The sequence below is a fragment of the Alligator mississippiensis genome, chromosome 7, assembly GCF_030867095.1.
Source record: "Alligator mississippiensis isolate rAllMis1 chromosome 7, rAllMis1, whole genome shotgun sequence".
Lineage (NCBI taxonomy): Eukaryota > Metazoa > Chordata > Crocodylia > Alligatoridae > Alligator > Alligator mississippiensis.
Genome location: NC_081830.1, coordinates 88,935,861 through 88,958,286, shown reverse-complemented (window position 1 = coordinate 88,958,286; position 22,426 = coordinate 88,935,861). Strand labels below are relative to the sequence as shown.

Genomic DNA, 22,426 nt, shown 5'->3' with positions numbered 1-22,426 from the left:
TGACCCGAGTGCCTGGCTGAAGCATAGAGAGCAGCGCCCGCTGCCCACCCGGTCCCTGCGGGCGCTGCCGAGGTCCTGGTTCCAGCGCTGCAGCCCGGCCTCGACGTCCTTCCCCAGAGGTTTGCAATGTAGGAACCCGGGAGGGAGGGCCCCGGGAAGAGGGAAATGAACCCCGCTTTTGGGCCCAGGCTACCTCGTTGTGTACTGAGGCTGCCTTGGGGGCATGTCTCTCTGAACGGTGTTCATGGTGGGAAGAAGGAAGGATCCTGGCTCTTCTCTGGCTTGCATGGAGCAGCGTCCCCTGGCTAGAACTGCCCTTGCTTTGCCCCAGCGAAGGTGTCCCTTTCTGCAGCCCTCTGATCTGTGGGTGTTGCTGCAATCCTGGCTCAGAGCTGCTGCTGACTGCTGCCTTTGTGTGACTAGCTGCGGCCAGCGCCCTCCAAGATTATTTCTTTCTCTTTTTTGCATCCAGCTTTAGCCTTTGGAGTCGCCATGCGAGGACGAACTAGAAGCTGAGAGGTGTTATCTGGAGGGTGTGTTACGCTGCCATCCTTCCTGGGTAAAATGCAACATCATGCGTGCTGGCGTCCTTCCTTCCCTGCTCTACACACAAGCAACTGGGAGCGGCTGCTTAGCCACTAAGGTAAGTCTCAAAGGCTTTTTCTTAACGCTCAGACAGGGCTGGGTATAGATTGTGCATGAGCTGGTCATTCAGAATTGATTAAGGAACCTGTTAAATCTTGTGCATTTGATTTTCCACGGATGTGGCCTCCAGCCGCGGTCTGTGAGACTCGGGGTCTGTACAGCTGTGGGCAACGTGTGGAGCGTGTGGCCTCCTCGTGCACTGTGAACATCCCAGTCGCCAGACTGGACCGGCCCCGCATCCATCCAGCCTTGCATCCCATCTCTGCTGCTGACCAGTACCAGGTGCTTCAAATTGAGAGGCAGACTGAGAAAATGTAACCGTCATACAGCTATTACCGGGGTCTTTAACTGTTATAAACTGGCTTAATCCTCACACCGGGAGTTTATTGTTGCTTCGAAAAATGTCATAATTATAACAACTGGAAATTCTTGAGAAGCTTGTCATGATAAATTCCTCTCTTGAGTCCTAGTTAATGACTTCCTGTGGTACAGCTTAATTGCACATTATGTGAACAAGTCTTTCCTTCGTTAGAGTTGAATTTTCCCACCTTATGTATAATGTCATTGATTTCTCCACCCCCCTTGGAGGGTCTTGTGTTATGGGGCAAGAAGAAGAGATGTTCTTGTTCTGCCTTGTCTGCACCTTTCATTACTTTACAGCCTCTGATTGTGTCTGCTCTGATCTCCCCCCTCGCAGAAGTAACGCTCGTGGTCTTTTCAGCCTCTCTCTCCGTAGGAAAGCTTCCCCAGACCCTTGCTCATTCTCATCACCCTTCTCTGAAGCCCTTTGAGTTCTGCAATGTGCTTTTGGGGGATGAAGTGAACCGCCCTGCGTGCAGTCCCATTTGAGGTTGTGCCACTGATGCGTGTCAAGGCGTTGAGCAGTCCCTGTTGTGCTCTGCATGGTGGCATCGTGGCTGCCTCTGCAAACCGAGCAGAGGTCTTCGTTAAGCAGCCCGACTGTGCGCAGCAGTGGAACGGGCCTCCTGGCTCCTCTGTCACAATCCCGTGGAAGGAGCAGGTGCATGGCTGGCTGGTGCGTACCTCCCCGAAGCCGCTTCTCAAACCTCTTTAAAACAGGAAGGAGAGATGCCGCCTCCCAGTCCTCCAGGCCGGGCTCTGTGCTAACGAGCCATGCACGTTCAGCCGGCTCCAGAGCTCTTGGGAGCTCTCCTGGCCTGGGGGACCCACTACCCTCTGGATAATCATTTTGCCTCAGCATCTCTTCCCTTCCCCCAGTTTCCAAGTGCCTCATCTCTGCCAGCCCCCGGAAGGACTCTCCCCTGCGGGCTCGGTGCTGACGGCGGGCACAGAAATGATCTGTTTCTCCGCAGTTTCCCTGTCTTCCTTGGCGGCTCCCTTTAACCCCTGCCTTCCCAGGCCTGATGTGCACAAAGACTCTCCTGGCCCCGCAGACTGCCGGGTCCAGACTAGCAGCTCAGCCGCTGAGTAACAAGGGGCTGTTCCTCGGCGCGTTCCCCGCGGAGCCAGCTCTTGACGGCCTTTCCTGGCCCTGCTGACTTCCCCTCTTCTTGGCCAGCTCGTGCAACTCTCACTTCTCTTCTTGGCTTTGCCCTGGTCCGACTTAAAAGTGCCAAAGGAGCTCTGTCTGGGGTGAGTTTCGGCCCCAGCCGTGCCTGATCCCCAAACGCCTCTTGGTCGCTGCTTTTCATGAAGCGATGCACGCGTCTCAAGTGCATTCCCTGCCGCCCCTCAGGATTCGGCTTCCTTTGCGTTTTTGCTTTAGGGCCTGTTTGACTAACCATTGCCCATTGGCATTTTCCCCTTCTCAAGTCAGCTGTCGCTCTTGGCTATGTGCTGTCCTAGGACACCGGCCCTAACTATCGACTGCGGTCGCTGGGGGTGCTCAGCAGCTGGCCGCTGGCCTTTTTCAAGCGCACTCCTCCTGCACGCTCCTCGGGACGGAGCCGAGGATGGCCTCTCGCCGTTGCGGTTCTCTGCTCCCAGAAGCAGCCGCTGCAGGTTGAGAAATGGTTTTGCCGAACACGGTGCTCTTGTATGTTTGGCTCTTTACACGGGGGTAGTTGAACCCCCCACCCCGTATCACTGGGTTAATTTTGCTGCCTGCTGGGTTGTCTCATCACTGGCGCTTTTCTTTCACGGGTAGAGCCGGATCTTTCACCGAGTTTTCTTGTGTTCACACACCGAATTGTAAAGTTCCTCCTGTTAGATGACTTGCGGCTGGATTCGCGTCATAGAGGACTAGGGCTGGAACCGGGGAGGTCGTCTAGTCCGAGCCCTGCCTGAGGCAGGATCGTAGAAATGTTATCTGTAGATTTGGGGGGAAATGGCTGAGCTTTTGGGCCATTTCTGAGAGACTGTTTCTTGTCTGTGGTAAAATTAAACACGTTTTAATCTTTGGAAAAGCTCACGCTTTAAAAAAGTAATGATTGTCACAAATGTTGGCTACTTTATTGTGAGCAACTCATAACCATGCGAGCTGTAGCGCAGTTCAAAATGTGAACGAGAAGTCCGTTGTCCTCCTAGAAATGAGGACCGTAGAAATGCCTGGAACCAGATGCCAGCAGAGTCTGGGGGCTTTTCTTTGGTTTGGGATGTGATAACATTTAGCAGCGTGGGATTTTCTTGCTGCGTTTGCTCCCCGAGGGTGTGTTCGTGGTGCTGACCTGGACCCCACGAGAGGGCTGTCCCTGTCTGTCTGGCACTAACTTACACCTGGTGATTTTTCAGGCACTTCAGTGACGATGTTGGCTGCTCTTTTACTGGCAGTCCTTCGGATTGTCCTTCGGTCGGATGCGTTTCTCTGCCCTGAGGAATGCAAGTGTGTTCCCACTGATACCATCCACTGCTCCGGTGCGGTCCTCACGGACCTGGCCTCCCTGGGTCTGCCGACCAGCCTGATAGAGATCCGGCTCTCTCACACCCGTGTAAGAGCCCTGACGGATGATGTTTTCTCCAATATGACTGTTCTGCAGCATCTCAGTTTGTCTTCAAACCAGCTCGCTGTGATTTCGCCAGGAGCATTTAAAGACCTGATAAAGCTGAAGATCCTGAGTCTGTTGGACAACAAGGTAGTTCAGCTTCCCCCCGGGGTGTTTGATCAAATGACGAACCTCCAGCAATTGATCCTTGAAGAAAACCAGCTGAGACACGTGGAGGGAAGTCTGTTTGACAAGCTGGTCAATTTGCAAGAGCTATTTTTGAACAAGAACAATCTCACGGAGCTTCCTGAAGGATTGCTGAGGCGCCTTGTCAAGCTCAAGTTACTGAGCTTATCCCGAAACTCTCTGTCAGTCCTGCCTAGAAATATATTTAGCAAGTTAACCAAGCTGGAGAAGCTGTTTCTGTATATGAACAGGCTGACTTCAATAGACGCTGATGTGTTCAATAACCTCGGGGAGCTGGTGCAACTCCAACTGTATAGAAATAATATTCAGTCCATCGCCCCTGGTGCCTTTCACCATCTCCTTAAACTGAAATCACTGTCGCTGTCCAGAAACAAGCTGCAGTCCCTGCCTCACGGGCTTTTTCTGCATTTAAACAATTTGACTGTGCTGTCCTTGCATAGCAATCCACTGGGATCCCTTCCAGAAATCCTGTTTGGAGAAATGAGGCAGCTTCGGAGTCTGCGGTTATATGAAACTCAACTCACGGCCCTCCCAGACTATGTCTTCAGTAACCTGACAAATCTGGAGCTCCTGGTGCTGACTTCAAACCCCGAGCTCACCGTTCTGCCAAGCAACGTGTTCAGTGGTCTCAAGAACCTGGTCAATCTGTCCCTGCATGCAAACAACATCTCTCATCTGCCAGGCGGCCTCTTCCGGGGCCTTCGGAGCGTGCAGGAGATTTCCCTTCATGGCAACCCGATTGCAGTTCTTCCTGGAAACCTCTTCCACCATCTCGGCAAACTTCAGAAAATTTACCTAAATAGTACCAGGCTGCAGTCCCTTCCCGGAGACGTCTTTATGTCCTTACCCCAGCTCCAAGAGGTCTGGCTTGACAACAACCCCTGGAAATGCGACTGCCACATAAGTGGACTTGCAGGGTGGCTCCAAAAGAACGTGGACTTGGTAGAGAGAGGCAGGTTGGTCACCTGTGACAGCCCGTTCGCCCTCCAGAACTCGTCTCTCTTGGCCCTGGATCAACACTTCCTCTGCCTGTCCCCCACGGCCCTCGCACACCTCGCCTCTGAGAGCTCGTCTCGCTCGCAGGCCTCGTCTCCTCCTGTGACGGCCTCTCCGAGGCCTGACACTGCTGCTGTGCCCCCCACACGCTCCCGTGTGTCTCTGACAGTTAATACTGAATTTGTCGACTTTTCTTTTTCCAGTGGTGAAGAGATAGATCAGTCAGGGTTTTATTCCACGGAGAATCCCACCCGACCCCCAGGCGGCATGGTGGAAAGCATCGCCAGCATGGGAGAGGTGATTGCAAGGCCTTCCCCTTCGTACACAAGACCACAGGACCGCCGCAGCACTCAGCTGGGTTTTGACCTCACAGTTCCTCGTTGCCAAATGTATTTGTGCGTTTATGTTTTGGCTTTAACGGTACAAGCTGTAGCCATTGGGACCACCTTGTACGTGGCTGGTAACATCGGGTGGCTTCTGCGTAGTAGCAACGCCTCTGTCCAGTCTGTTCAACTGGTCAGAATTAATCCTCGTTAGGAATACAGGTGAGGAGCCAGGCACCCGCGCAGCACGGAGGATTTGTTGCATTCCTGCTTCACAGTTTAGATAGCGCTGGTGTAATTCACGGGGTCGTGTTGCACATCCTGCACGGCCAACACTGAACAGAGGATGTGCGCGTGCTTACCTTCTGCTCAGCACCGCATATGCAGAACAGGCACTTCCTTGTGCTGCTTACGCCATTTTCCATAGGTAGTTGCAACTGACCTGCTTTATATGACAGTGGTTCACTTTGGCCCGCTGCAGAGCGCTCGGGGAGCTGGGAATCCTAGCGCCGTGGACCTGGAAGGGTCCTCCAGAGTTGCATCTAGTCCAGCCCCTTGCCTGAGGCAGGGTCAGCCCTGTCCAACCCACCCCAGGTAAAGCATAATCTGAACTCTCCGTAAGCCTAGTGTCAAGCCTGGCGCAACGCAGACCGAACACCCCGACCTGCCACAGGCAAAGCAGGGGAACCCCTGCAGCCGGCGCTCCGCTTCTCTGAAATGTCGTTGATATACGTTCGAGAGGTCCCGGGTAGGGGCCGTGCCCCCCACCAGTCCATACCAGTCTGACCAGGGGGTAAAATTCCTTCCTGACCCCAGATATGGCATCAGTCTGACCCCGAGTAGAAGGGCGAGACCCCCTAGCCAGGAACGTCTGGCTTTGGTCCCAGCAGGAGCATTGGCACAGCCCATCCCCTGCCAGGGCTGCAGCCAGCACCTCTGCGGGAGACTTAAAGACCCCTTGACACATGGAGCATGGTGTGCGTTGGGGAGTGAGGGACAAGCAGCAAAGCTCAGAAGTGTGGGAAATCCCCGTGCCTCAACACAGACATCACTGCATCTAGATCACCCCGGCCAGGGCCTGTCCAACCTCTTCTTGACACCTCCAGTGATGGGGAGTCCACCCCTTCCCGGGGCGTCTCTTCCACCACCTCCCAGCTCCAACAGCGAGGTTTTTCTGATCTCCAATCTAAACTTTGCTGCAACTTCCAGCCATTGGTGCATACCCTCTCTGCAGCAATGTGCTTTCCCTCTTCTTTATAGCAGACCTTCAGGTATCTGAAGACTTCTGTCATGTTGATAGAAGGACACGGTCGGTTGACTATGCCCAGCTCCTTCAGCCTCTCCCATGACTTGCCTTCCAAGCCCTTGATCACCTGAGCTGCTGCCTCTGGACCCTCTCTAACTTCTCCACGTCCCGTTTAAAACATGGAGCTCAGAACCACACACAGTATCCAGATGAGGCCTGACCCGTGCCGAACACAGTCACCATCACCTCCGGGTCTTGCACCTAATGCTATTTATTGATGCAGCTCCAAACCCCGTTTGCCTTTTGTGCAGCTGCCGCACGCTGCAAACTCCTATTGAGTCTGTGATCTACCACGGCTCCCACGTCCTTTTCCATAGAGCTGCCATTGAGCCAGGTGTCCCCCTTGTTGTATTTGTGTAGAAAGAAAGGGCTCTTGGTCCCTTGCAAAGGTTATGTTGCTCCAGGGTCTGGAATGAGCTGTTAGCTTCTTGCCGGTGTCTGAGCCCCTTTGGGTACGGGCTGCAGAGGAAACTGGGCAACTCGCTGCCAGGGCTGAGAGCCACTTGCTTGTGGCGGGCTGAGCGCCACCATTGTGCTCGGTGAGATACCAGCTTGGGATGCAGAGCAGCAGGAGCATGGGCGTGCGAGATGCTGACACCCTGCACCCATATAACAGCAGCACGCCGGGAGGCTGGGTGCGGAGCACCTCCGAAGTGAAGTTTGGACAAACAGCCCGGTTTGCTACGAGCGGGCAGGGACTCCGCAATTCCTGCCCGTCGTCTGCTGTTCCCCCACAGCACGTGAAAGCCGCCCCAGCGCCGATCAGCCCCTCGTCCTGGAGTCTGCATGGCGTCGCACTTCCTCTGCAAATGCTGTAATTGCTGCTCTTCATAAAAAAGCCATGCTCATTCACGAGCTGTTCGAGTTTGAGTCTCGCCTAGTGTGTTCTTTCAGCTGCCTGGCCCCTCCGTCCGTCACCTCGGTTATTTCTGCAACTTCGCTGGTTTTAAAAGACTGGCTGTAGCCCACCCAGGTCTGGGCTTGATGCTGGAGTCTCGGGCTGAGGCTGCAGCAAGGCCCTTGTATGGGAACAGAGGCCTGTGGCCCGCCCAGCACCCTGGCCGGATGGACGCGGGGCTGGGGCAGGGCACAGTGAGCCATGGGAGTCTGGGGGTCTTGTGTTGTCACTCAGCCCTGCTCTGTAGCAGGGCTTACTGACCGGTGTGGGTCTACAAACCTGGGGATCTCCCCAGTCCCAATTTGACCCCTCAGTGGGGTTCTCAGCCAGGCCCGCTCGGGTCCCGGTGGCTGCCTGGGCCTGGCCACAGCAGCTGCTTCCCACCCCTGCCTGGCACCGCTGCTCGGGGCTGGGGCTGGGGGAGCTGCTGGGCCCCTGGTGCAGGGCTCAGCTGGGGTCTGGGTTGGAGCCGTGCTGGGTTTCATTCCCAGTGCTGGGCTGCATGTGCACCAGGCAAGCGTGGCTGGGCCAGGGCCCAGACCTGTCCCTGCTCCTGCTGCCTGGGATGCCGGCCTCGGACCATCAGGGAGCAGGGGGGAGAAGTGCTGGGGCAGGGGGGCAGCAGGGACCCAGACTGCCGTGGCTGCTTGGAAGCACAGGGCAGCCGGGCTGGGACCTCCCCAGGGCACCCGGTGCAGCCACTGCCTGGGCCTGCCCTTGCCTGTTTCCTGACCAGCGGCCAGGGCTGTGCGTATGTATGAGCAAGTGCGTGTGTGTTCATAGGTGTGCACTCGTGTTCATCCTCCCCCAAGTGCTGTATGAGCACTGGTGTGGTGCCTGGGGAAGGACAAGCGCACATGCACATGTGCACACTCAGACACAGACTCGCGTGTGCACATGCAGACAAGCATGAAGACGCATGCACGCACAAAGACATGCATGCATGCAAGCATGTGCGCACTCAGGCACACACATGGACATGCATGCATGCGCACACCCCTGTGCATGCATACACCCCTGCACACGGACATTCATGCACATACATGGATATATATTTGCACACATGAACATGCGTGCATGTGCACACAGGCATGCACACATGAGCAAGTATGCACACATATGCACAGACATGCACACGTGATCAAGCATGTGCACATGCATGGGCACACGGACACACATGCACACATGGGCACTGATGTACATGGACACACACCCGCATATGGACACACATGGACATGCATGTATGCACATGTGCAAACATGCACATGTACACTCAGACGTGCACACTCAGACATATGCAAATACATGCACAAGCACTTGTACACTCTTGCACACGTACCCACCCGTAGCCAGCTGAGGCTTCCCCCCACAGCTCCCGGCCCTGCTGCACCCCGGCCTGCGGAGCCTGCAGCTCCCTCCCGCCCGTGTGCGCCCTGGCGGTACCTTCCCCGGCCCTTCCTGTGGGCAGATGCTGCCCTGGGCCCAGACACGTGCGCCTTGGCTGCCCCGGGTTCCAGGGGTCGGGCTGCAGTCTGGGGGGAGCAGGGACCCCCTGCCCTGAACCCCCCTCCGTGCTCAGACCCCCCGCTCCTGCCCATCCCTGGAGCTGCGATGGGGGTTGCCCCGCTCTTGTGCCCCCTCATCCCTGGCACCCAGCCCCGGACCCCGGCACAGCCCCCATGAGGGTGCCTGGCTGCAGTTTCCCCACCGCCCCCTGCCCAGGGTCCCGCTGACCGGCTCCTGCACCCGCTTGCCACACACCCACTGAGCCCTGGGGGCCAGGGGGTCTGCGTGGAGGCCCCTGCACCCGTGGACAGAGCCTGACAGCTCCAGGCCCTGCTGCTCAGGCCCCCCCCTCCCCCCCCATGGGCCACGTGAGACCCTCCAGCCTTATCTCCTCCTGCAGCCCTGGCACCCACCCATGACGGCTGGCCCAGGCGGGGAGGTGGAGGGGAGGCTCCTGGCCCCGTCCCTTGCTCACTTGGGCCCAGGACACGGAGGAGAGCTCCGGGCTGTGCTGGCATGGGCGCTCAGCCAGGTAAGGGGGCCGTGTCCCTGCCAGGGATGGGCCGTGGGGCCTGGCCCTCGCTTCCGGGTGGTCTGGGGGGTGGCAGGAGCAGGGCACGGGGGTCACTCAGCTGCTCAGGCCACGGGCTGCAGGGATTTGGGGGGTCTTGCCATGGGGACTCCTGCCCATGGTCCTCCCCGAGGGTCTGCCTTCCCCAGCAGTGCAAGCCTCCTTGCAGGCAGCGCTTCCCGGTGCCCCGCGTCCCCCCGGGCTCTGCGGGTGCGGTGCCGGACTCGGTGTATCGCTGCGTCCTTGCGGTCTCCGTGCGCTGCTGTGCGAAGCCCCGCGTGGCGTGGCCCACGTTATCAGGCTTTGGCAGCTGGAAGAGGTCGCGCGGGGAGCTGCAGACTGCCCATTGCGGGGGGTTTGAGGAGGGGCTGCACAGACCCTGGTCGGGGTGGTCCAGGTGCAGCGATGCCCGTGCTCCGGGCTTGGCTGGGGGCTCCCACCCTTGCACCCTTTTTTCTTCTTCTCCTGGTGTTGGGGTTTCTGAGCCTCCCCAGAGGCACCGGGGGTTGCACCAGGCCGTGCCCAGTCCAGGCCAGAGGGTCCTGGATACGAGGGTCATGTCCCCTTGTTCAGGGTCAGACCGACGCCAGATTTGGGGTCAGGAAGGACTTTTACCCCTGGGTCAGATTGGTGCAGCCCGGGTGGTTTGCCTTCCTCTGTAAAAGGGGGCACAGCCTCTACCCAGGGTCTCGAGCACAGGGCAGGGAGCAGAAAGCAGAGCAGCAGGTGGTGCCAACGTGGCATGGGAAAGCAGAGCAGAAAGCGCAGTGGCCCCGGGGGTCGACCCTGTGGGAACGGCCCCGAGGAGCCTGGTCCTGAGCGTGCGGCGCGTGGGGGGACGCACCGCTTCGTGCGGAGTAACGGGTCGACCCGTCTTGTCTTTCAGCACCATGCCCCGGCCGTGGCTTCTCCTCCTCCTCCTCCTCCTCCTCCTCTCCCTCCTGGCTGGGAAGAGCCTGGGAGATGCTGAGTACGACACCCCCAAGGATTTCCAGGCCGTCTACGTGGGCGCGAAGAACGACATCTATGAGGTCCCGGCATTCGCCAAGCCCGGCGTTTCTGAAATGATCTTCCTGCGCACCAGCATCACGGCCGTGAGGGACGGGGCTTTCAGGAACATGCCCGACCTGCTCAAAATCTTGTTCATCAACACGAAGGTCCGGACGGTGGAGGCGGGAGCCTTCGATAAGCTGGGGAAGCTGCAGGAGCTGGAGATCTCGGGGGCCACGCTGGGCGACGTGCCCGCGGGGCTCTTCAGGCAGCTGCCCAGCCTGTGGTGTCTGGACCTGCGGGACAGCCACGTGCAGCAGATCCCCAAGGGGCTGTTCGACGACTTGGGGAGCCTGGGAGAGCTCTTCCTGCACAACAATGAAATCCCGTCTCTCCCGCCGGGCATCTTCGACGCGCTGGCCAAGCTCACCTTGCTGCACCTGGCGAGAAACAAGCTCCAGGCGCTGCCCCCGGACGCCTTTGCCAAGCTCCCTCTGCTCCGGGTTCTCCGGCTCTTCGAGAACGAGCTGCAGGAGCTGCCGGACGGGCTGCTGGACAGTCAGGCAGAGCTCAAGGAGCTCAGTCTGAGCAAGAACAAGATCAAGGCGCTGCCCTCCAGGCTGCTGGAGAAGCTGTCGCTGCTGGAGAAGCTGTTCCTGGATGGGAACCAGCTCGAGGGTCTTCCCAGCGAGGCTTTCTCTGGTCTGGGCAACCTGCGGCAGCTGAGGCTGGGGTCTAACCGGCTCGGTGCGCTCCCGGAGCGCTTGTTCGGGGCCATGCTGCAGCTCCGAGAGCTGGACCTGGGCAGCAACAAGTTGAGTTCTCTGCCCCACGGGATCTTTGCCAACCTCCCTTCTCTCAGCAAACTCATCTTGTCCCACAACCAGCTGGAGACCCTGCCGCAGGCCACGTTTGCCGGGCTGGCCGCGCTCACGGAGCTCAACCTGGATGCCAACAAGCTCTCCTCCCTGGACCTCGGGGCCCTGGCTTCCCTGCCCCAGCTGCGCACGCTCAGCGTGCGCAAGAACCAGCTGCAGAGCGTTCCCGCGGGGCTCCTGCAGGCCCTGGGGCAGCTGCGCGCCGTGTACCTGAGCGGGAACCCGTGGCGCTGTGACTGTCACCTGCGTGGCCTGCGCAGCTGGATGCACGCCAACAAGCACAAGGTGAAGGAGGTGTCGCAAGTGCAGTGTGCAAGCCCTGACACGCTGCAAGGGGAAGTCATCGACTTGCTGGGAGAAGACCAGCTCGTTTGCTGGAGCACGGTGCCTGCATCCACAGCCCCCACCACGCTGCCTTCATCTACCTCTGTTCCCGTGGCTCTGGCACCATCCACGGCTGCAGCCACCACGGTGCACTCCACCACCATGCTGGAGCCCCCCACCACGGCAGCACCCACCACCACAGAGACCCCCACCACGATGCCACCAACCACAGCAGCACCCACCACCATGGAGCCCCCCACCCCATTGCTACCAACCACAGCAGCACCCACCACCACGGAGCCCCCCACCACATTGGCACCAACCACAGCAGCACCCACCACCGTGGAGCCCCCCACCACGCTGGCACCAACCACAGCAGCACCCACCACCACGGAGCCCCCCACCACGCTGGCACCAACCACAGCAGCACCCACCACCACGGAGCCCCCCACCACGCTGGCACCAACCACAGCAGCACCCACCACCATGGAGCCCCCCACCACGCTGGCACCAACCACAGCAGCACCCACCACCATGGAGCCCCCCACCACATTGGCACCAACCACAGCAGCACCCACCACCATGGAGCCCCCCACCACATTGCTACCAACCACAGCAGCACCCACCACCATGGAGCCCCCCACCACATTGGCACCAACCACAGCAGCACCCACCACCACGGAGCCCCCCACCACATTGGCACCAACCACAGCAGCACCCACCACCATGGAGCCCCCCACCACATTGCTACCAACCACAGCAGCACCCACCACCATGGAGCCCCCCACCACATTGGCACCAACCACAGCAGCACCCACCACCACGGAGCCCCCTACCACGCTGGCACCAACCACAGCAGCACCCACCACCACGGAGCCCCCCACCACGCTGGCACCAACCACAGCAGCACCCACCACCGTGGAGCCCCCCACCACATTGCCACCAACCACAGCAGCACCCACCACCATGGAGCCCCCCACCCCATTGCTACCAACCACAGCAGCACCCACCACCACGGAGCCCCCCACCACATTGGCACCAACCACAGCAGCACCAACCACCGCGGAGCCCCCCACCACGCTGGCACCAACCACAGCAGCACCCACCACCGTGGAGCCCCCCACCACACTGGCACCAACCACAGCAGCACCCACCACCATGGAGCCCCCCACCACATTGCTACCAACCACAGCAGCACCCACCACATCAGAGCCCCCCACCACGTTGCCACCAACCACAGCAGCGCCCACCACCACATTGGCACCATCCACGGCAGTACCCACCACCGCGGAGCCCCCCACCATGTTGGCACCCACCACAGCAGCACCCACAGCATTGCCCAACACCACATGGGAGGCCACCACCCTGGAGGACACCCGTGTCTCTGATAGCACACGTGTGCCAGTGACGCTCGTGCCCGCCACAGCATGCCTCGCACTGAGCGCTGCGACCGAAGGCACTCCAGAGTGGTCCACGGTGCCCCCCAGCTCCGAACTGACCCCAGCGCAGGAGCTGGCCACGTCCCTGCTCACGCCCACTGCCAAAGCGTACGCCTCGTCTGCGACTTCACAGCTGGCTTCTCTCTCCACCACAGCCACCAGCCGCCTGCCTGTGGCCAACAGCACGATCTGGGGGCCTTCTGCATTCACTGCCCCTGCGTCAACCTCGGCCCCACGCCGCCCTGCCTCCACGCCGCCACTTCCGTCGCGACTGCACGCCTGGGGCTTCGCTCTGAGTTCCAGGTACAGGTACTGCCAGGTGTCCCTGGTCCTGTACCTCGCTATGCTGGTCATCGAAGCATGCTGCACCGTCTGCCTGGGGAAGTTTGTGTACCTGCTCTACCAAGCCACGCACCCGAAAGAGCTGCCCCCCGCGCCTGTGAAGCTGGTGAGCGTGCAGCCCGGGCGAGCAAAGCCGTAGGCCACGGTGTGTTTCAGACATGTATGCAGTGTTCTGTCTTCCCCAGTTCCCTGGCAGGGTTTTCTCTAATGATTAAAGTTGTTTTTATCCCTAAATGTAGCTGTGCTGTCGCTGAGTGCCAGTTCCCCACGGGGCAAGACATCCAGGAGGTGCCTGGGTTGACTTGGGGTCCCGTCGCACCCAGCCAAAGCCTGCCCTGCCTGGCCCTGCACTAGCCGGGCTCCCCATGCCGGAGTGGGCGGCTGCCCACATGTCTGTCCTTGCCCTGCCGCGCTCCCTTCCTCGCTCTGCTTCCAGGGACACTGCCCAGGTAAGGCCGACCCCGCGCCCGTCGCAGGCCAGGGCTCGGTTGGGCTGTCAGCGGAGGCTGCCCGGGTCCTGCTCCACTCGCAGCCCGGCCGCTCGGTGCTTGGGGCTGGTGCTGGGAGCTGCCTTGATGGTGCTGGCGAGAGTGCATCAAACAAGCTTGTGCCCGGTCCTGTGCCAGGGGGGCGAGAGGGCAGCTGGGAGCGCAGCCCCTGCTAGGCTGTACGCCAGTCGTCGCCCCGCACGTCGCCCCAGCGGGACTCAGCCAGGTCCTCGGCTGGGACCAGGGGTCCATGTGTGCCCTCGGGGCACGGTGGCTGCAGGGACCAGTGCGCCGGGGAGACAGGCGCCGAGGTGGGGTGCTCGGTCAGGCTGTGGGGGCTGTGGCAGGGATACGGCACAGGGTGCCTGGCAGTGTCCCCTCTGGAGCTGGGGTTGTGTCCCCCGGAGTGGCTGCGTGGCCCCTCAGTCGAGGTGCCACCTCCGGCCGTGGCTGGCTCCTGGGGCAGCTGGCTTTCCCCGCTGGCCCAGGGGCACGGAGGGAGCCCCAGGCTCAGCTGCAAAACCCCACGGGGCGAGCCCGAGCCCACGGCCGGCATCCAGCTCCTGGCAGCTCTTCCGAGCTGGAGTCACTAGATGGCCCTGCAACACAGCCGGTGCCGGGGAGCGCTCGGCCGCCCGCGGCCCCAGCCGGCACCGACTCTGGAGCGGCGGGCAGGTCATGCGCTGTGCCCAGGAGCCCCCCTGGTCCCGGAGAGGAGCAGCGGGGGCTACGGGGTGGGTCGGAGTTGCATTAGGCAGGTCCCGGTGGGCCCCAGCACCGGTGCGACAGGTCTGCGGTGGTGAAGGCAGCTGGCGGGGCCGTGGGTACAGGTGCAGTGGTGCAGCAGGCCTGGGTCGTGCCTCCTGCTCCATGACATCTTCATCCTTTTGCCATGTGGGAAGGCGTCTTCCACAAGGACCTGCGTAAAGACCAGAGACCTGAACTGCTTGACTGCCCAGCGAGCCCTACCAGGACGTAGAGGGGGGCAACCGGGGAGACCGAGCTGCCTGAGGGCAATCTGCCAAGGTGCCACAGAGACCATCAACCACCTCCTATGGCTCTGCTTGGACACCTAGGAGGTAAAGCGGCTCCACAAAGCAGTGATGGGTCAGACAGTTGTCAAGAGAGGTGACGCTGTACGGACGGACACCCGACTAAACACCTGGGGAGCCCGTTGGCCCGCTTCGATCAGCGCGTCGTGCATCAGGAGCGTGCCAGGGAAGTCCACGGACCTCCTGATGTAGACACACGAACCTCGAGGTGGTAGACTGTGTTCAAATGGCTTTGAGTAAACTCCGGTCTTATTACCAGACATCTGTAGCAGAGGATGGGCCGCACGCAGCCAAACCCACCTGGCGGAGGGACACTCGGCACAGGATCTCGCAAGATCTCCCCAGCGGGGAAACGGACAGCGAAGAGGACGTCGAGACAGCCGGATCGGAAGACCGTGAAGAGGACGGCCGCAGCGGGTCCTCTAGTGGAAGCGACAGCGAATGAACTGAGTTTAAGCCCTGTATTTGGGGACTGGACGAAGAGACGGGGTTGGAGGGAGACGATGCTTTGCAGATGGGCGCGCGCGTGCGGATATTGCAGCAGGTGCGTGGGTTCCTGTGGCGGGTGACGGAGGTAATGAGCAGTGACTAGACGGTGCATCTATATGTATATAAAGATGTGTATTTTTACAAAAATAAAATCTTCCTCCTTTTGCCCTACTACCAGCAAGTATCCTCCACCTCAAACTTTTCAGCCTGGGGCTTCAGATACTTCCAAATCCTACGGTAGGCATCCTACGCCTGGAGGCTTAGGGTTTGGGCACCCCCAGGTCTCGCTTGCCCTCAGCCACCGGCCGCAAGCTAAGGAGTTGTCCCCATTTCCATAGTGGCGTGTAGCCGAGATCCTGCGGCTGGAAGTGGAAGTGGGAGGCGATCGCTGAGGCTCTTGCAGGTTGTCCCGTCCGCGAGCAGACGAGGGTGCACCCTCCACTATGCAGTGCCATTTTAATTGCATTACCGTGGTCATGGGATTTCCCCTGGCACGTAGTAGGGCCACATCTGGCTCTTAAATGATTCATAGGATTTGGAGCTGAGCTGGCTGATTTGCTAATTTGACCTGGGGGGGACACAAAAATTTCCTTTAAAAAAACAAACAAACCAGCAAAATCTTCCTCCTTTTGCATCCCTCTTTCCCCTCGTTTCCAAAGCGCCTTTGCCCTGGAGGGTGCTGGGCAGCAGCAGCCCAGACATCGCAGACTGCAGCTCTCCATCCTCTTATTAGCCTGTGCATGCCAGGGGGCCAGGCCTGCGTGGAGCCCCTTCCCACCTCCGCTGGCACGGGGGACCAGGCTCGTTATCTCGGTGTCTCCCTCCCTCGTGCTGCCAGACAGGCCGAGGCGGGCGCCTGTCATTAAGCTCCTAGCCTGCTCCGTTCCCCCCAGCACACGCACACAGATGCTTTCCTGGTCTTTCAGGCCTCTGCCCCTGTCACACGCCAGCCAGGTGAATGCTTTGATCCCGGGGTCTTTCTTCTTGTAATCTCCTGCAGGGGTTTCCTGTGCTTCGTCTTGTGCTGAGTTCAGACAGCTGCGCGTGACCCTGGGGCTGAGCTTCCCCGCGGGGAGGAAACACCTTCCTCTCTAAATCCCCCCTCTGAAAAAAAGAAAATCCCCTTTCTAAATCATTGCACGGCGCAGCCTCGGGGGAGCAGCGGGTTTGGATGGGCCCCGCCAGCGAGCTCAGCTGCAATCCCTCCTGAACGACAGCCGAGGCCTCGATTGACTCCGCTGACGTCCAGTCTGGGTGACTTGTGCCCGCGGGACGGCCGACGTGTGCCGTCACCTTGGTGACTGGCCCCGGCCAGGGCCAAAGGGACGTGCGAGGGGCTGTGCTTGCAGGTTTGCTGGCAGTCCTTAGTGGTGACACTGCCGTTGAGAAGACCACAGTAGCATTTCTTTCGGGCGTATCTACACATGCACTTTAATTAGCCTATTTTAATGAGCATTAAAGCATGCTATTTAGCTAATGTGCATTAAAACAGGCTAATGTACATTTAAGAATCACTTAAAAACCATGCTCTTTAGTTAATGCGCATTAAGAGACTAATGCGCATTTTCCTAGTACCTCACAATGGAGGTACCAGATTTAATGCGCATTAACTAAAGCACATTAATGCACATGTAGACGCACGCTGGCGGCTGACAGAAGAGGTTCGGATCGCTCGGAGAGCCTAGACAAGGTCATCGTATGAGCGGTGCAACTGCTTTGCTTTCCTTTTGTGTGCGGGCCACCTGTAACCCCCCACCCGGGGGCAGAAACGGGGTCTAATTCAGTCCGTGCAGGCTGGCCCCGAGGGGACACATACCCCGCGTGCTCTCTTCCGCAGACCTCCGTGTTGCCGGCTTTCACCCTCCTGCGAGTCTTGCAAGAGTTGATGCGTCTCCCTCACAGTCCCGGCCCCGTGGTGCCAGGCGAGTGCGTGACGTGACAACCCCAGCTCTCACGTATTACAAGGCAGGTCCTCTATGCCCAGGTCCCCTTGCTGCACCTGGGGCCCTGCTGCAGCCACCTCCTGCCTCCCTCGGATCTGACTTTGAGCGTGGACAGGCATCGTGCCACTGGCAGGGGACCGGGGAGCGACCTAGCAGGCCAGGCCCCAGGGCTGGGTGGGTCTCGCCTGCCCCGCATAGCACGAGAGGGGAAGAGCGTCGTGCACGTCCCCGTGCAGCATTGCAGGACCTCCAGCTGCGGCCCGGAGGCTGCGTGACGTCTGGGAAACGCTGGAGGAAGGAGCAAGGGCGCAGCACATCTACAGGGGACAGGGATGGGAGGGGAGGCCAGGCCGCCCGGGCGATGACACAGCTGCGAGCGTGTGCGCGCTTCCTGGCAGCTGTGAGAGCCCTCGGGGAGGCGCTGGGAGCAGAGCCCTGGTGCGTAGCTACAGGTCGTCTCGCTCTTTAAAAGCGGGGGAGCCTGAGGGCGAGATCAGCACAATACAATCCTGCCCCATGTCCCGTAATCCCCGCTCGGGCTGTCTCTCTGGAAGGGCCTAATGCACCCTGGGCTGCCCCCAAATCAGCAGCAGCCTCCAGGCGTGCCTGGCTCGAGCGGCTCCTGAGGGGTTGGCTCCGCGTCTGCACAGAACGGGCAGCCCGGGGTGGCTTCGGCTCCTGGGTCGGCTGCACGTCTCGATGTGGGGGGGGAGCTCACGCTTATAGCAGGAGGCCAGCAACCAGGAGGTCGCGTTGTCTCTGCCACTGCCTTGTTGTGAAGCCATTGTCAAATCACTTATCCTGTTGTGACTCCTTGGCCCGTCTGGGAGGAATGGCCCGACTCTCTGGGGGATGTGGGGCTCGGTAGGTTGTGTCCAAGGGGTGTTTGCAGACCTGGGGGGTGAGGAGAGCTGCCATGGTGGTGGGACAAGCCCAAAGGGAGAGGGCGAGGGGGACCGGGCAGCCTGCTTTACACGTTCCTCTTGTCAGGGGTCGTCTCCGGGGCCTGGCAGCGCTCGTGTAGGACCAGCTGGGACTCGAGGCAGACGTCCTGTCCCCATGGGCACCGCACAGGCTGTCCCGTTCCCCGCGGGGGCAGTCGGCGTTACCCCCGCTGCGGACGTGCAGCACGGCCCTTCACAGCCGAGTTGCCTGGAGCCACCACGGGCACGAGGTGCGTGTCTGTGAGCCTTGGACCGGTGCTGCAGCCCCGCGGGCTTCGTGCCCACACGAGGATCCCCGCCTTCATGGGGCCGGCGCTGAGGATGCTGGGCCCCAGGCCCCAGCCGGCCCGCCCGGCGCTCGGCTCCTGCCCCCGCTCGCTTCCTGCCGCGAGGCCGTCTCTGGGTCCCCGCCGGCGCCGTGCCCCGGGGCGGGCAGGAAGGCAGCCGCTCTGACGCGATGAGGGGCCTTTCTTGTGGCTGATCCTGGGGGGCTCAACACCTGCACAGGCAGAGGCGAGATAACCGGGGCCTGCGCCACGCTAATACCCACCCACTCCCCGCTGCGGGACCCGCTCGCCGCCCCCGGCCTCGGCTTCCTCTCGGGGCACTGCTAACGAGCTGATAAAAATTGAGCGCAGATGTGCTGGGTGGGGGCGGGGGCGCTGGCGCGGGGACAGCGTGGCTGCAGCGTGGATGTGATGCTCGCGGGGCCGGTCGTGGCCGTGGGTTTCTGTCCAGCCCTCGCATCACGCCCCGGGGGCTGCACGGCCAAGCACGTGGGGACAGGACAGAGGGACGTGGGTATGGGAAGGGCCGGCAAGGGTCCCTTGCTGGGGCGCGAGGTCTGGGGGGAGCTGGCTGGGAAAAGCACCTGGGCCCCGGGCTACAGCCGAGCAGCAGCTCTTCGGCAGCTGTTACGAGGCAAAGCCGCAAGCGAGCGGGGCTGCTTCCTGCGCTCTCCCCCCTCACACGCGTGAAGTGTGCCAGCTTCGTCGCCAGGCAGAGCCGGAGCCCCCCGCCTCCGCGCCGCCTGCCCCGACGGGGCACGAGCTGCTCCCAACGGTGCGGGGATGGGGCTGACGCTGCTCCGGGGACCAGTGACCCGTCTGGGTCGGGTGAATGCCCCGGCGTCGCCGTCCTGCCGGCCCCGGTGTCTCCGCTGGGATCTGCCTGCCCGAGAGCGCAGACGGGCCAAAGACCCACCCTCACCGCGCTGGTCCCTGGTAGCAGCGTGATGGTGGTGCCTGCCTGTCCTCGCTGCTCGGCGTGGCCCGGGGGTGGCAGGGGCATCCTCCTGCTCTGACCCCGGGGTGGCCTGGGGGTGGCAGGGACATCCTCTTGCTCTGACCCCAGCGTGGCTGGCCCGAGAGCAGCAAGGCCGGCGAGTGGTCTGGATAACGCTGGGGGACTTCCCCTCGTAGGCTCCTGGCTCTGGCTGCCGTCCCTCGCTGCTGAGCCCATTATTGGCTGGGGTAAGCCGCGGCGCTGATGTGCACCAGCTGGCCACCCGGAGCCAGCCCCGCTGAAGCCGCTCAGCCTTTGCACTTGCTGCTCTCCCACCGGGCATTCGCCGCTCCCGCAATGAAGGCAGCATCCCCGGCAGTGGCTCTGGGGGAGACTGCCCTGCGGCTGGAGACCGGCTGGGGGGGATCCCCGAAGTCCCTCGGGGCTATTCGTTCTTCGTGTCTCCACCGCCACTGCCTGTCCGCGAAGCAGGGGGCCGCTGGGCTGGGCTGGCGGGAGGAGACCCAGGCCGCGTGCATGGGGATGCTCGCAGACGTGCCCGGGCTGGGAGCCCTGCTTCGCGCCTCCCGCCTGGTGCGTGCGCTCCCCGCCACGGACAGCAGGCGAGGAGGCCCCGTGGCATCTCTTCTGCGCTCACGGCCCTTTCCCGCTGCCCCCAGATTTCCGCCGCGGGCCCTGCCATGGGAGCGGGCGCCCGACGGGGCGGAAGCCGGCTATTTGTTCAGGGTGCGGGCGGGCAATGTTAATCTGCGGCCTGTTTGTATTTCTTTAGCAGCCCGTGCGCGCGCGGAGAGATGATAAAGTCCCCGCATTGTACGGGGGAGTGTCGCGCCTTTGGGGCGGGAGGTGAGGAAACACAGAGGGGCAGATGGAACCTGCTTCCCCAGTGAAAGATTTTTTTCGGCTATTTATGATAATTAGTGGGAAATGTTCCTCGAGCCTTGCAGATGATTCTGTAATGAAGCCGGGCAGAATGTCCCGGCTTTGTTCCCTTGGAGCCATTAAAAATCCCCCTCCTTTGGCTTCGTTAATGCAACGCTGAAAAGGCACAATGGAATGAAAGTAACTCTGGGCAGGCTGGAACGCCCCTTCCCCCCGCTATTTAGAGACCTTTATGGTGCAGATTTTCTGGGTTATAAACCTCGGTGCTCGTAATGCCTGTGTGAACACCGCCGCAGCCTGCGACGAAGGTCACCGCATCTGTAATGCGCCTCTGCGTGCGCGCGCACGGGCGCGGCGGAGGCACGAAGCTTGCAGGAGCGCTCGGGGAAGGAAACAAAAGGCAGGATTTAGAAAACAATTTGGCTGGAGGAGAGGAATGGGGCCAGGCTGGTAGTTGGCACAGGGCAAGGCAGTTCCCTTGGCTTGGGCGCGGGCACGGCTGGGCAGGTACACGCTGCATGATGCCCGGGGTCTGCAAGGGACGCGTGGAGAGCCACGCTCGGCGTGGCCAAGGAAGCGGGTTGCAGGAGGCCGAACTGTGACTTTCTCTGACCTGCTTGTGCAAAGGGTATAGTCCCTCCGGCTGCACATGGAGCCGCTTGGCCCAGTGCAGAACAACCAGACCCCGGGGCACAATCCTTCCTCGGGCTGCTCCTCTCCTCCTGCGAGCCTGGGGCTCATCCGGGCTCCCGGCAGAGCCCCGAAGCCCTTCTCCCTCCAGCTTGTCCTCCCGCGCGGGGTGGTGGCAAGCTGTGCGAGGCAGGGGCTGGGCTCAGGGCACTGTCAGGCCCCCGAGCTGAGGACTCCCGTCCCCGTCCCCTTTGCTCCGTGGGGCTGGGCCAGCGTGGAGGGACGACCCGGGCGATGGCTCCGCTGTGCTCTGTGGCCGCTCTACTGGGGCTTGGCCCGGACTGCCTTGCAACAACCAGCCTCGGCCTGCGTCCAGCCCCTAACACAAGCAGTGCAAAACAGAGGCCATGGTTTGGCCCAGGCGTGTTGCACGCTTGTCACAACGCGAATGCCCAATGGTGACCGACTCCAGGGCAGGGAGGGGGCATCGTGCCAAAAAGAGGCTTCTTCTGTTGCCTCTGTGGCAGGGGTGTGATGCGGCAGCGACGTGGGATCCTGCATCCTGATGCATCCCACAGCTCCTTGCACCACCGCCACCTCCGCGAGGACCTCTCTGCCATGCAGACCCTTGTGCCAGCTCTGCCCTTCCCCAAAGGCATCGTGCCAAGCAGGGCCAAAACCTGCTTTTGGAGAACAAGTAACTAGAAACATCCCACGCCGGCTGTGGAAGTTGCTGTCTTCCCCCCCGGTCCGTGGCAAAAGCCATGTAGGTGGGATGAATAAACGGGGGTCCGTCTGTGACCAGTGGTTTTCCACCTTTTATCTGCAAAGTCTCGAAGGGAAGTGCGGACCCCTCTGAATGGGAAGGGCGGGCATTCGCATGCTTTTGGTTGATCGTAGTCGTCTCTCGTGGACCCCTTAGACGTAGTCTGTGGGCTGCGGGTTGAAAGCCCCTGCTCTAGGCAGAAACCACCCCCCGTCCATAGAGTTCAGCGCCCAGTATCCACGATGCCTGGACTGGATTGTGCTGGTAACACTGGGAGCTGCTCTGAACAAGGAGCCGCTGGAGGGTTATTTCTCAGCTTCTGGAGATGCCTTTGGCAGAAGGACAATGGACCAATTACTATATAAAATCTGCGAGCTCCCGAGGAGAGGTTAAGGGCCGGGAGCACGGCTGCCTTTGAGCTCCCCCTGTGCCTGCGCGTCGCGTCCCCGGCCGTAATCGAGTTATCGTATCAGCCGGACCCCGTCGCCGCTCAAAGGAGAGACATTGTAGACAAATTTCTAGCAGCGGGACGTGGGCGCTCTCCTGCGTGGCGGGATGAAAAGTACCTGTAACCTCCGCGCCCTCACGCTGAGCCAGCACCACGCTGCTTCGCGGCTTGTCTCGGGGGCAGGCGGATCACGCGCGGGGGCTGCAGGATT

General features: G+C 60.9%; 2 protein-coding genes across 3 annotated transcripts; both read left to right on the top strand.

Annotated features, from left to right (window-relative positions):
* The first annotated feature begins 2 nt into the window (after positions 1-2).
* Positions 3-15,528, top strand: LOC102564703 (platelet glycoprotein Ib alpha chain). Of its 2 annotated transcripts, none has more exons than XM_059731273.1 (2): positions 3-643; positions 10,242-15,528. In XM_059731273.1, the coding sequence occupies exon 2, from the start codon at positions 10,246-10,248 to the stop codon at positions 13,465-13,467; it is 3,222 nt and encodes a 1,073-aa protein (XP_059587256.1). In that variant the 5' UTR covers positions 3-643; positions 10,242-10,245; the 3' UTR covers positions 13,468-15,528. The 2 variants fall into 2 exon arrangements, with proteins under 2 accessions (XP_059587256.1, XP_059587255.1); XM_059731272.1 differs by lacking the exon at positions 3-643 and adding an exon at positions 7,351-9,316.
* On the top strand, positions 1,595-7,088 carry LOC106738005 (platelet glycoprotein V). Its single transcript, XM_019490847.2, has one exon. It carries the CDS (start codon positions 3,372-3,374, stop codon positions 5,286-5,288), a length of 1,917 nt encoding a protein of 638 aa, XP_019346392.1. The 5' UTR covers positions 1,595-3,371; the 3' UTR covers positions 5,289-7,088.
* Positions 15,529-22,426: the final 6,898 nt, after the last annotated feature.